This window comes from Scophthalmus maximus, chromosome 16 (genome assembly GCF_022379125.1).
Source record: "Scophthalmus maximus strain ysfricsl-2021 chromosome 16, ASM2237912v1, whole genome shotgun sequence".
Lineage (NCBI taxonomy): Eukaryota > Metazoa > Chordata > Actinopteri > Pleuronectiformes > Scophthalmidae > Scophthalmus > Scophthalmus maximus.
This window is the reverse complement of record NC_061530.1, coordinates 11,365,809-11,379,548: the sequence shown is the minus strand read 5'-3', so window position 1 is coordinate 11,379,548 and position 13,740 is coordinate 11,365,809. Positions and strand designations below refer to the sequence as shown.

Here is a 13,740-nt window from a genome sequence, read left to right as displayed (position 1 = left end):
ATCTGTGTGTTGTTTCAGCAGAGTGCTCCGCAGAAGAGCAGAGGAAAGAAAGATACTCAGTGTTTGACGATAGTCTTCCCCGTAGTTAATATTTAGATACCTTTACTGCAGATATATCGGCATTCATTTAGCTATTTCTACAAAGTTTTTATCGCATCTCTGCTAACAAAACAATAGTCTGAGCATCAGAGTGAGCATATTCAAATCCTACCACTCTGGCAGTTGCATGCCAGGAAACTGAGATAGTGAATGTAAATGACAGAGCAAAGGTAAAATGTACAACCTTTTTTTTTTTTTTTTTTTTTTTTACAATAATACATATTTAAACATGCTTTTAAAAACATTATTAGATAATAAAAAAATACCGGCATTTGAAAACAATGCTTCATTGTCCCCAAAAAAAAAAAATATGAGCTCCAGATGTGAAAGGCAACATGTTCATATACGTGCCCTGCAGCACTTTGCTCCGTCAGGCCTCGTCTGGTTCCTCGAACTCCTCAGTCTCCAGCAGACCCTGAAAACAGAAGTAGTGGGAGTTGCAGTAGACGGGAGGCTTGTTGGGACTGGAGCCCACCACTTCTGGTTTCAGCGAGGCGAAGGGGTTGGCTCCGCTCCCCTTCATGTCCATCTCCAGCTCCAACAGGATCTGCAGGGAGTAGGTCATCTCCGTCTCACTGTGGACAGGGGACAGGAAGTGCCGGTGGCTATGACACATGTGCAATAATGGACGTCCTTTCTGTTGGATCGGTTCTCCCTTGATGATTGGTGAGAGGATAGAGGGCGAGCTTGGCTAACGGGGGAGTAACCGCATCCATCAGATATTGATTATACTTGCGTACTTTCAAGAACTTGGGCCAACATAATGCAAATAACAGATTAATATAGGAGTGTCAATGTTCCAATTTGTATGTTAGTTACCGTTTAATCAAACAAGGGGCTTGTGGGTTGAGAGGGCGGGTTAATCCAAAAATAAAATCCGTAAAAATTATAGATTTTTGAAAATTAGTACAACAGTATAACATATTTGAACCAAGTCATACAATGTATATATTTGAACTATTTCAAGCTTTACAAAAATGCGTGTGTGTGTGTGTGTGTGTGTGTGTGTGTGCGTGACCACTTGTCTGTAACACTCACCTGAGAGCAGTGAAAAGCGAAGGGATCTCATAATCCCTGAGGAGCAGAAGTGTTGGAAGCCAACCCTGGTCCAGGCCCTGACTGGCATCAAACCCTTAAATGAAAACGAATCAGTATCAATCTAAATCCTGCTGGGCACCACCACCAATTACAGTAATAGTCAGGAAAAGGCTATTATCTCCTCAGTAACAACAGCTTGTAATCGTAGTATTTTGACTCGCAAAATGTTATATTTTATGGCACAACAGTGAGTTTGATAATATATATTGTGTAATGGGGAAGGCGTCCTCACCAGGATGAAATCCGACCACCAGGTCTGGCTTAGCTGCTTCCTCTTTCTCCACCAGCTCCTCCCAGAACTGGTGGTAGAGACCCTTGTAGGCGCTGAGGTAGACCCTCGTCTTGGGGCCGAACGCTCTAAGAGGAGGCCTCACAACGGGGCCGTCCACCACCTCCTCACCCACCATGACGATCTCGATTCCCTGGTGCCCCGGGAACATATTGTTCAGCTCGTCATAGTCCGTCGGTCTGGCTGCCAGCGTCTCACTGTGGCCCGCTCCCACGACGTGAATGGTGAGGGGTTTGGAAGAAGGGTTGAGGCCAAAAAGCCTCATCCCCCAGGCAATGGTCAGCGGCCTGGAGAAGAACTCGCTGCAAACCCGCCACAGCGACTGCTGGAGGTCCTCAGCATCGGGCCGTGTCCTGGAAGCACTGGTCCACACATCGGTCATGTTCGCTCCATTTAGAATGGGGTCGAGGCGAGCGGTGAGGTCCCCCTGCATCGAGAGCCAGTCGTCCCAACCTTTGACCTCGGACTGGGGCTTTGACCATTGGCCTGTGGAGAATGGAAGCTCTCCTGAGGATAAAAAAAGGGATCATAGTTTGATGGAAGTGCAGACGGTTTATGAGTTTTAGTAACTACTTTTCTTTTTCTTTTTTTTGCATTCCTCTGGATGTTTTACCTTTGAACACGAGCCACTCCACAAATCTGTCAATGGCAGCGAGACGCAGCTGTGGGCAAAGCTTCTTGTGTTTGGACCAGTCCTCCTTCTGACAATCTTTACAGCAGTAGTACACATGTAGACATCTGTGCAAAGAGAGGACATGAAGCAGAAGACCTGTTGTGTTTTCTTTCAAAAAATACCAATAAAAATGGAGGGTTTTTTTGTTTGTTTTTTCTATTTACCTAGCACAACGCTTCAGGTTCTGTGGGTTTGAAAGTTGATTTGGCCGCTTCTCACAATGTGCACACAGTTTAAAGGATTCCTCCATTTTCTCAAACATCTCCTTCTGGGACCGGAAGGCCGTGGGTTGACCCTTGGTCCCCGGAGCAGCTCTGAGGAGAGGGATAAAAACAAATGCAAAAAAAGAAAGAAGATTAGTACAAAAAAACATTAAAACTCATAAACACCCCAAGTATCAAACTAAACCTTAAAATATGTTTGAACTGTGTCCTCGCCAACAGACTACTGAGGCCCGTTCTCGCCTATTCTTAGACCGGGACATATGCTGATGTGTGAGGAGTCGAACAGATGGAAGACTCACAGGAAGTCTACATATTAAAATAGAAATGTTGCAGGAGGAACAGCAAGGAAGCAAAATTAATGAAACAGGCTATGGTGGCATGCTAGTATCGCAACAACCAAAAAAAAATGCCATTCAAATGTGCCGTCACTGTTCACAAGCACCAGGCGGTTTCTGTTCCCTACGTTCATGACATGGAGTGCTGAATGTAAATTTAGAAATGCTCTCTGCAAAATGAAAGTGACAGGTAAAAGGCCCTGCCGATGAAGTGGGTTAAGACTTACTTACCCCTCGGTCTCTGTCATCTGTGAGTGTCACTCGGGCTCCTCTGTTTCTCTCCTCTGCTGCTGCTGCTGCTGCTCCGGTCTGTTATCCGGGCAGACTGTCGGGGGGCTGCCAGATATAGCACCTGTGCGTTCCCTTCTCGAAACCTCTGACAGCTCCAGACCATTCCTGACTTTCCAAGAGCTGGTCACTCATGAGCCACAACAACCAAAAAGTACATTCATATCTAATGCCCAGATGCAGGTTTTCACGGCAAGACAACATAATTAAACACATTGGTGTTATTGCAGGATACAATTCAAACATAGATGCTTTTAAATACTTTATGTTCAGTTTATCCATTTTAGAATCAACCCACCAGGCTCTGGCCACTGCTGCTGCTACAACCCTATCTGTGCTCTTACCACTGTCGTCCACCAGAGGTCGGTGTCGCATTAATAATAATAATAATAATAATAATACATTTCATTTATAGAGCGCTTTTCATTTTAATTTCAGCATTGGAAAGGCTGTTCAACCAGGAGGATTCCTCTTTTTCATGGGTCAGAGCAAGAAACAGAGGAGTAGAACACATAACCATGATTGAGTGTTATTGTTTGTTTTCTAATATTAATCAATATTCTTTCTTTGCTGCTGTAGTTCGCCGCTTGCAAAGCAGAATTTGCTTTATCACTTGGCAACTGGTAAATTATAGGAAAATGAAGTCATTTCTCTTCTTGACTGGAACCAACAACTGTATCAATACAGAAAGCCGGAATTCTCAACCCAGAACGTGGGTCTCAGAGTGGTTTTGCGCTCTTGAAGTGACAAATTTGTAGATGCAAAAAAAGGCTGTAAAAATCATGCTGTGTTTAATACTATAATAATATAACATATAATCCAACTCGATTAAAACTCAGACAAGTGCTGCTTCACCTTTTGTCCCTTTTTATTAAAGGTATAATTGGCAATGGAGAGTCTCCACTAAGCAAATGAAGAAATGTTATATTGGCCATCAAAGAAGTAAGGAAGTGTTCAGAATAGTTTGAAGGAAGGTTAAATTAATGTTCACGAACAGAACATCCAATATAAACCGCACAAAGCAAACATACAGAGTCCAGTAGAAGCTACAGGGGAGTGACACAATCACAAATGTAAAGAAAGAAAAAATGAACAATGGTTTTGATAAATTCGGGCCTCGTGTGACACACACCACGTGTAATTTTTCAATCATGTGTTGCATCAGTGATCTGATTTCATGCAGCTCTTGTGATATTTAGGAATAAGTCCAGCTGCAAAGCAAATTACAGACTCACATCAAATGAGGACTGAAGAAATTTTGGTCTCGTTTTCTTAATACTATTAGAATGTAAGGGTCAAAGTTTAGATTTTGCATTATTGCAGCCACATTTGTTCACTATGAAAAATGCTCTCTGCCCCCGAATGAGAACGAAAAGCTTCATCCTCTGAACATCTGCTGCCAAGTGGCAGCACAGCTGAGTAATGTCCATCTCTGGCGGCAGGGCCGCAGGAAGCCTCTCGGCGTTCCACGAAAAGTTCCCAAAATCCACATCTTCGTGCAGGAGGACCCGCGAGAACCCACACATGCCTGGATTTCTCTCTGCGTGGCGGCCTTTTAGTTGTCAGGACTTGGCTCCTCAAAGTCTTCTCGCGGCAGCAGTCCCTGGAAGCGGATGTAGTGGGAGTTGCAGTTGACCGGGGTTAAGTTGGGGCAGGCCTGGACCTGCTCGGGTTTCTGTGAGACGAATGGATTGGGCCCGCTGTCCCTGATGTGCATCTCTAGCTCCAGCAGGATCTGCAGTGAGTGCTTGAGCTCCATCTCGCTGTAGGGAGGGAGGGAGGGGGGGGGGGGGGGGGGGGGGGGGGGTCAGTGAGGGAATCACTTCAGTAATTAAGTTTAGTTCCATGGTCCCCATGAGAGACGGGTGAGAGATGAGACACCTGTTCACTGGCTCATAACATCCACTTCTGAGAAAACAGTGTGAGAGAGACATTAAATCGAGGGAGAGGAGGAGGAAGAGATTGACGCCCATGACTTTGCTATATCGTGGAGTGACAGTCTACAGGGGGAGTTTGCCGAGAGCGCCCGCAGCAGAAGAAGCAAACAGGAAACCGGCATTGGCCCCCAGAGGAAAGGGGTGTGTGAGATCAGTGGTGTGATGCGGGTTGTGGACAAACGATAACTGCATTCACACCGAGGACTGTGGTGATGAGGTCAGGTGGCCGAGGAGTAATAAAGGAGGCCAAACCTGACGAGGGGCTGAATTACAGGACTCGACAATAGAGGAGGAACAGTATCTGAACGGGTCCTACATTATTACCCGTTATGACGTTTCTTTCTCTGAGAGTTGTGGATAGCAGATGGTAGACAGGCTGTGAGTTAATTAGGGCCTCGGGCCCAAAGAATTTCAAATATTTGCTCCTATTCGAAGCGGTGGGGGAAAAAAAAAGCGAATGTTTCTGTTGTAAAACGTGAAGCAGGTATTTTTTTGGATTGCGGCGACGTGACTCACTTGTACATGGTGAAGAAGGACGGGGTGTTGTAGTCTCGGAGCAGCAGCAGAGTGGGCAGCCAGCCCTGCAGCAGACCCGGGTTTGCATGGAACCCTGGAATAAAAAACCCAGAACACCCCGCAGCCGCCATCAGCTTTTCATGTAGATTTTGTTACATTCAAAACCCAGGGGTAAAATTGGGATTTGTTATGAGGTTGGAGGGGTCGCCACAGGTGCGGCACTGTATTAGGACCCTTGAACATAAATCAAATAAAAAGCCTTGCAAAGACTATGAGCTTGTTCCCTTTCTTTGATGAACTGACTATGTTCCTCTGTCCCTCATCGTCCGCCGAGCTCTATAGGCTGACTGACTGAGGTCAGCTGATCCGCCCGCTTTTCAGGAGAGACAGAAAATAAAATGGAAAGCCCGTGACACTTCTGATGATTGCAAGTTCTTACATCACCAGGGTTTTCCACAAGGATGTGGAGCAGCGGGCCATTGGGAAGAGGTATCCTGACTCAACTAAATACTGCCCACAGAAAAAACAACCCACACGAGGCATTAAGGCCTAGCACGACTGTGGGCTTGGTGTGTAACAAGACACGGACACTAAGAATCACTCATTGAGCTTTTTGTCCCTCGCCACTCTCGTATCGCACAGACTGACATAGAGATGGCCAAGTTTTTTTCCCCCCCCCCAATGCGGTATAGATTTTACAGATTATAGTTTCCGACTGGCCACATCTTTCTCTTGTTAGCTAGAACATATTTCCATCTGGCCGTGTCACTGTCAGTGTTTTTGCCTCCTGCCTAACTATCAGCCGGTATGACGCAGATAATCGTGATCCAAACTTGTCATTTTGACTCGATTTGCTAAAACTCACAGCGACTGAAATGTACGACGCCAGCACACATCCAGTGCAGCACGAATGTGATGCATGTGAACTGGGCTGGCTACATAATCCTGCAGCATATAAACTGACAGACGTCACTCCCCCCGAACTCTGCTTTACAACACTAGCCTAATGGTGTCTTTTTTTCCGAGCAGCAGGGAAGTGTGGTGAATAGGTTCAGATCGCTACGGCAGCAAATGCTGTGAACTCATCCAACTGCAAATGTCCTTGAGTGAGAGAAAAACCAGCGGCAGAGGATTTTCCCTACGCCGACCATTATTAGTCTGTCCAAGAGAGATATGCATGTGAGAAACATGAAAAAAAGATATGCAAAGCTATGCATCTGCTTTTCTGTAATGTACATACAGGTGTGTGTGTGTGTGTGTGTTTGTGGTAGTTGTGTGTTTGTTGGAGGGGCTCAGAGTATTCGCCACAGAGGCCAGCGCGCGGTGAGGCCCGTGATACGGTTGCACAGATGGTATCATGTTATCCGCCGCCTGCCCTGATCTTTCCGGGGAACCCAAACTGCAAGAAGAGGGGATTTTGATTTGAATAATGCATGCCACGATACGAACATCGCCAAGGTTACACTTCTCATCACCGTAAAAACATGGAAGGAGGAAAGAAGGGAAGGGAGTGTGAAGGCATTTGGCCCTACGCGAGACAACGTGATGAAAAGATGCTGCAGTCTGACTGCAATTATTAATTCTTTTTTTTTTGGTAGCAGCGACGAAGTTGCAATTATAGATAAAAGATTGAATTTGTTTCACGGAATCATGGAATCGTGGCCAGTTTAGCAAACGGTTTTCTGGATTTTAGTTGTGGTCTATCTCTGTGTGGATGACATGACCCACATCCATCTCCTTTGTTCGAGCTCACAGTCGACATCATCCTCTCTCTCCTATTCTCTGAGGTCAAGCCTCGCTGTTCCCTCTGTCTATCAGTTTTTCACAGTTTTCTTGTGGCCTTCCTCTCTCTCTCTCTCTCTCTCTCTCTTTGAAACTTTCACACAGACGCACACACCTTCCTTTTTTATTCATTGCGTCACGCTGCCTGCTCCCCCTATCACAATAGCAGTGCTACAATGCAGGGCTCTGCCAGCTTTGCGGCGTGAAATGCGGCCAGCCACTTAAGCAGTTCACTCACAGGACGACTGATTCATGTATATTTAGCTCCAGTGGAGCCTGCAGCGATTGCAGTGACAACTGATCCAGGGGTTGTAGGGGTGCGGCCGGGCCTGGGCTTTCGCCGGGCCTTTGCGGGTCAAAGGGTCAGAGGATGGATGCGGGACGAGAGCTGGATGCAGGACGAGAGCTTAAGGAAGGTGTAGGGTCGTAGTGCTAATGTAGCAAGTGTGTCTTTCTTTGAGGGTGGACAAGTGTGATACATTTCAACCTAACGTGCTAGTTTTTGGTGGAAAAAGTTAGCATTGTATTGTAAAAGTATTAAATCTCAGCACGATTCAGGGAAAAGGAAGGTTTCATCAGGTCCTCATATTGGATGTCCTTCAAATGACGACAGGGCAGGGAGGCAGAGGCTGTTTTAAACCAGTGATTTTGAATATGGCACACAATGTGTGCCTGAGTGAATCCGAGGGGGTGGACTGAGACTCCCCTTTGGAAAGGGCAGCTTATCGACATTATGCTGAGTCCGGCAATCCGAAGCCAAACTCTTTCCCAGCTGCTCCCATTAATTATCCAAATCCCCAATAAAAGCCTGGCAGTAATGAATAGGCCAGATGTGGAGAGTTATATGTCTCCTACTTTCTCTGTTTACTGAAAGAGGTTCTCGTCGGACAAACATGAAGGGAGAGAAGTCCCTGCTTCTCTCTCACATCTGACCAGTTAAATAAAGCCGTTTCTATGTGTAAAGCTGCAGTGATTATTTCACTCCTGGTTGATTTAAAGGCAAATTGAAGTGAAATATTCCTTCCAACCAGCCCTATGTCCCTATTTTAGAGTTTGTACTATCTCATCTCAAGTACCTACCAGTACCAGTACCTACCAGGATGAAATCCAACCACCAGGTCCGGCTTGGCCGCTTCCTCTTTCTCCACCAGCTCCTCCCAGAATTGATGGTAAAGCCCCTTGTAGGCGCTGATGAACACCCTCTCCCTGGGGCCAAATGCAGTGAGAGGGGGCCTCATGATGGGGCCGTCCACCACCTCTGGTCCCACCATGACGATCTCTATGCCCTGGTGTCCGGGGAACATGTGGTTCAGCTCATCGTAGTCAGTCGCCGTGGCCCGCATGGTCTCGTTGTGGGACGCCCCTGCTACGTGAACGGTGAGGGGTCTGGCGTACGGATCCAGGCCAAAGTGTTGAATCGCCATCCCGACGGTGAGAACTCGGGAGAGGAACTCGCTCTGAAGCCGCCACAAAGACTGGCGCAGGTCAGCTGCATCGGGCTGCGTCCTGTTGGCGTTTTTCCAAAGGGCTGCCATGTCGCCACCAGACAAAATGGCATCCAGGCGTGGCGTGAGGTCGCCCTGCATGGGCAGCCAGTCGTCCCAGTTCGTCACCTCAGCGGCTGACTTGGACCACTTCTCAGTGGGGAATGGGAGGTCTCCTGTGTGAGTGGTGGAACATTTAATACTGGGTTTAAATTACACAAAACCGTGTTGATTCTACCTGCCAAGTTTACATAGTGTGTTTTAAAAGGCATAAAGAGCAGAAGGTACGGAATATCCGCAGCTCAGCTTTAAAATACAGCCGACCATCTCATTTGTGCGATTTCTCCGTTTTGCAAAGGCAAAAAAGTTATCAAGGCCTTTCAATTTAAACGGCGCCGTCTTTTCATTACTCACCAGTGAACATCAGCCACTCCACCAGTCTGTCAATGGCAACCAGGCGCAGCGTCTTACAGACCTTTTTATGCTGAAGCCAGTCTTTTCTCTGACAGTCCTTGGTGCAATAGTACACATTCAAGCACCTGTGAGGGGGAAAGTAAACAATAAGTTGTACAGTACACTCTGCACCCTGTATCCCCAAGCCACACTTCATTTATCTGGAGATTGCAAGAGCCTGCCATGACATTTCCCACAAATATTCGAAGGTCCCATGAGGATAACCTGTCACGGGCCCGCTGATCAGCTGACCTTTCATCTATTGCCACCGTCCGGTCAAATTTTCAGTTTGTTCAAAAACCTGCTTCATCGCCAGAAACCTGGAAAGCTAATGACGCTGCCGTCGGGCCTCAGCTGTATTTTTTTCAGAGATAATTGGCAAACAATAGCATGACAACACGCCAAACTACGATGTTGCACATGGTAAAGATTGCACCTGCTAAACGCCCAACACACTGGCAACGTCATTTGAGAGTGTCAGCATCCAGCACTGATACGCCTGAGTAAAATCCTATAGGGTTGCATCACTTGTAACATACTGTATGCTTCTTTATTATTAGAACGTCTTGTGCCAGGATGTAAATAGCATCTTGCATTCATCTATATATCTGACCTTCATCCACCGCGAGCCGGAGATGAATTTAAATCACGTTCATGTGACCTCTTCGTATGCGCCGCGTGTGGGCTTCTGAGTCGTGGCACCGTTCAGGTGGCGGGGTAATGTGTTAGATTAGAAGTGTGACAGCCAGTGCCAGTTGGCACTTTGGGAGATAGGCCTATTACTTTACCCCGCAATCATCTGCAGCCTTTTCGAGGCATCCACATTTCCATAAAATGATTTATCAGCCAGTGTGTTCTGATACAATGCACGCTCGGCACGCTAATCCTCCGAAAGAGACTTACAAATGGACAAAAGAGTCAAAGCGGTGTGGGAAAACATGAGGTGGCTGTGAAAGGTAAATGTAGACAAAACAAACAGAATGTAGGAGTAGGATTGCACGGGGAGTCACACACGCACGCACTGCTGGACTGTTCGTGGTGAATCTCAAATGTCAAAGGTCTGGAGGGTTTGACCCATCAGCAATTTTTTTTTTGTCCGCCTAAATGTCTGTGGCCCCTGGTAACTTTCCTGAGAGAGGCAGTAGCAGCTGAGAATTTAAAGGGAACCCACATGCATGTGACAGTGTGTGTGTGTGTGTGCGTGTGTGTCTGAATCCATGGGGGGGGGGGGGGGGGTTATGGCAGTAGAGAAGCAGATAGCCAGAACAAAGGTGAGATACAAAAACAATGAGGCCCTTGTGAATATGAAGCATAATGTTCCTTTTTCACTCTCAATACTGACATACTGTGCCTTCTGTGATGCGGTGACATTATAAACCGCACTAAGCCGCTCCTAATAAGCTGCCGAGCTGCAGAGGAATGAATCAAAGTCATGGAACTTGTGTTATATTTGCCACTGGCCACTTGGAAGAGCTGTCCACACCTCGGTTGGGTAATGCTTCACACATGACGGCCACTGGGCAACAACTTGTCCTGACGGGGCGATGATAGAGCGGAACAGAAAATGGCGTGGGTCTCGATCAACAACGATTAATGTTAATCAGTGTTAATGCCGGAATATTGTAAATAGAGCACCGCAGACCACCCACTACAATGAGCCCCCCCCCCCCTCACTTGTGGCTCCGCACTCACTTCACACAACGTTTGAGGGTCTCTCCCTCGGTGAGATGCTCGGGCAGCTTGTTGCAGCCGGTGCAGAATTTAAAGGTCTCCTCCATCTTCTGGAACATCTCCTTGTAGTTGCGGAATGAGACTTTAGTGTTTCCCTCCACGGCAGCCCTATGGTTAGATCGTGGACGTTGTGAAAGTGTGGGACGAATTAAGAAATGAAAAGCAACCAATCATTTATAATAGTATATAAATCTATATGAACAGCTTCAGAGTCTTGATGTTGGGAAAATGACCCAAGAGACTTGGCTGAGTGACGAGTACGACATCAGTTTTTAACAAAGGCTCTTAATACCAATTTTTACCTGTACTCTCCATAGTCCTTCATGTTGAGCTTGTTGAGAATCACCCTGGAGAGCCCCGGCACATGAGAGTCCAGGGAGTGGAAGCCGGACTGGTCAGAGAAGACGCTGTCAGTCCCGGGGGCGAAGGACTGGGGGAGCGCTGGGATCTGAGACGCCATTTTGTGGCCTTCACTTTCCACAAGAAGAAGAATTACACATTCAAAACAATAATTCTAATTCAATTGGTGCTGTTTGAAACATATATATGTATTGCCTGCTTCAGGAATGGACACAACATTTACCAATACTAACATCAACTGAAAATCTTTTTTGTTGTTTGTTGGCTCCTGTGTTGCCTTGCCACAATGATGGACACGTGTCCCCCAGGCCCCTGTGACACCGTTGTAGTGTTTTAGTGCGGTTGATAGTCAGAAACGGAAAACTTTCAACCTACTGTATCTTGGCTTTTGCCAGACTGTAACCTGATGTCGTCCAACAGGAACGCTGCACGGTGCAGTAGAATAAGTGCCCATCCACTTCCTAGATTACTTTGGAACACGTGTGCCATGTTTTTACCGTTCACCTCGTGATCATGGCAACGAAATGATAAAAGAACCAGCATGGCGATAACGCCTCGGAGTCACTTGATCCTGGCATGGACTGTTCGAAAAAAATGCTATGCAGTGTTTTGGTGTCTGTCATGGATCAGACTGGGTCAAACTGGGCCTGTTACCAGAAACAACACACACCCATCAATGCAGCCCCCCTCCGACAGTCTGTAATATCACATCCATTCGTTTTCAAGCCTTTTGTGTGAACACTGACAGACACAAAGCAGTCAGACAGTCCGTGGCTTGTGTGGACTGATCCCCCTCAGGTCACACTGACAAATGGGAAAAAGCAGAGGTGGAAACACAGTGTGGACTCTGGTGGTGGGGGGACATGAAGAGTTATTCTTAGTATGCACCTTGACAACCGAGTATCAAAATACACTGATAGAAAGCTTTCCTCCGCTTTTAGACGACTCCAGATGGGGTTTGGAAACGTTACTCTTGATAATGCACCACTGCTGCCGGGGAACGCACCAGAGCTATTTCAGAACCAATGATAGCAATTTATGAAATACTAGCACGCAAAGTGCGGTTTCTCTGGTTTTTCAAGTAGGACTTTTCCCTCCCCAAGCTACAGTAAAATGGGCCAAACGTAAACAGAGACTGTGCTCCTGCCTATTATACAGCGTGTTAATCTCAAGGCGGCCATAGATGTCTTTTCTCCACATAAATACAACGGTGTAAAGTGGCCCAGGCTTGTCTTTGTGCCTTCATATACACCCACTTGCCCACACAGTCTCTCCAGCCCGATGCCCCGATGACAGAAACTCTCACGGCCAGAGGATCAACGGAATCTCGGACAAGCACAGGCCACATTGGGCATGTTCTCTGGGTTGCGTCACGGTGCCTCTGCCCTTGACAAAATAATCCTCCATCCCCACAACCCTTGCACCTGCCTACTTGCATGTCACATGATTTATTTACTTATTCGACACGAGGGAGCGATGTGATCTGGTGGTGGTGGTAGTCACGTACCTCCCTGCAGCTCCTTCAGCCTTTCTTTAGCTTTGGCTGGAAACTAAAATCAAATACAGTTGTTTAGAATCATGTTTGTATTCTACATTTAATCTAATTTCTATTTGGTTTGGCTTAGGTGCCGTAATATTGTCCCCCCCCCGCCCTTTATTGTGATGTGAACTGCATTTAACCACGTGCAGCTCACACCCATACAAATGTGGCTCTTGGCTTGAGAATGGCAAAATCAACACTTTCTCGCACAGAGACACTTTTGTTTTCTCAACGCTCCTCATTCAAACATGAGAAACTATGTTTCCTCTACTCGCAGGAACTCAATTTCATATCAAGTGTTGCGAGGGGACGATTTAGCCTCATGGTGTCTGCAGACAAAATTGAAAGGCCTGTTTCTAATTAGTTGCTTCATATCTACACAGCACCAGGGCTGCATGGGGATGGAAATGAACAGATTTCCCCATGAGAGGGCAGATTATTTTTGGGGGGCTTTTCCTCACCTATCTGACCAGGACAGTTTTTTTTTTTTTTTTAAAGTAAACGTCCCTTCACTGACTGTCTGCTCAAAGCACTATGACTCATCCACCAAGACATATTTAGCGTTTGTACCTGTGATTCCAGGCGAGCGGAGTGGATTCTAGACGATTCTGCGTTTTTCTTGGTTCCCAGGATAGAAGAACGAGTGATTGACAGCTGCTTATGCTGGAAGTGGCGGGGTGCCTTGGAGGAAGGTGAAGGGCCAATGAAGAGAGGGGTTTGAAAGCAGGACAGAAATACATTTTTAGAAAAAGATGGGTGGAGTGAGGGGAGAAGAGGTGGAGACTCTGGGAGTGTGCACACACACACACACACACACACACACACACACACACACACACACACACACACACACACACACACACACACACACACACACACACACACACACACACACACACACACACACACACACACACACACACACACACAC

The 13,740-nt window shown here is 46.7% G+C and overlaps 2 protein-coding genes across 6 annotated transcripts; both read right to left on the bottom strand.

Moving 5' to 3' along the window:
* Positions 1-85: 85 nt before the first annotated feature.
* LOC118288049 (putative protein MSS51 homolog, mitochondrial) lies at positions 86-3,051 on the bottom strand. 2 transcript variants are annotated; one of them, XM_035613820.2, is made up of 6 exons: positions 2,950-3,051; positions 2,324-2,473; positions 2,100-2,224; positions 1,430-1,993; positions 1,138-1,231; positions 86-674 (listed from the first exon to the last, which is right to left on the bottom strand). In XM_035613820.2, the coding sequence occupies exons 1-6, from the start codon at positions 2,964-2,966 to the stop codon at positions 470-472; spliced, it is 1,155 nt and encodes a 384-aa protein (XP_035469713.2). In that variant the 5' UTR covers positions 2,967-3,051; the 3' UTR covers positions 86-469. The 2 variants fall into 2 exon arrangements, with proteins under 2 accessions (XP_035469713.2, XP_047183818.1); XM_047327862.1 differs by having other exon boundaries at positions 2,946-3,031.
* Positions 3,052-3,856: 805 nt separating this feature from the next.
* Positions 3,857-13,517, bottom strand: LOC118288057 (putative protein MSS51 homolog, mitochondrial). Of its 4 annotated transcripts, none has more exons than XM_035613828.2 (8): positions 13,380-13,517; positions 12,777-12,819; positions 11,212-11,382; positions 10,871-11,017; positions 9,140-9,264; positions 8,338-8,901; positions 5,460-5,553; positions 3,857-4,769 (listed from the first exon to the last, which is right to left on the bottom strand). In XM_035613828.2, exons 3-8 carry the CDS (start codon positions 11,367-11,369, stop codon positions 4,562-4,564), a joined length of 1,296 nt encoding a protein of 431 aa, XP_035469721.1. In that variant the 5' UTR covers positions 11,370-11,382; positions 12,777-12,819; positions 13,380-13,517; the 3' UTR covers positions 3,857-4,561. The 4 variants fall into 4 exon arrangements, with proteins under 4 accessions (XP_035469721.1, XP_035469722.1, XP_035469720.1 ...); XM_035613829.2 differs by having other exon boundaries at positions 11,212-11,377; XM_035613827.2 differs by lacking the exon at positions 12,777-12,819.
* Positions 13,518-13,740: the final 223 nt, after the last annotated feature.

Coding starts and splice junctions, on each gene's coding strand:
- LOC118288057 (XM_035613828.2), bottom strand. CDS start 11,369: ATGGCGTCTCAGATCCCAGCGCTCCCCCAGTCCTTCGCCCCCGGGACT. Junction 9,265..10,870: donor ACCCTCAAACGTTGTGTGAA/GTGAGTGCGGAG, acceptor TCCCCCTCACAG/GTGCTTGAATGTGTACTATT. Junction 5,554..8,337: donor GGTGGTTGGATTTCATCCTG/GTAGGTACTGGT, acceptor TTTTTATTCCAG/GGTTCCATGCAAACCCGGGT.
- LOC118288049 (XM_035613820.2), bottom strand. Junction 1,994..2,099: donor GGAGTGGCTCGTGTTCAAAG/GTAAAACATCCA, acceptor TTTTATCCTCAG/GAGAGCTTCCATTCTCCACA. Junction 1,232..1,429: donor GGTGGTCGGATTTCATCCTG/GTGAGGACGCCT, acceptor TTTTCATTTAAG/GGTTTGATGCCAGTCAGGGC.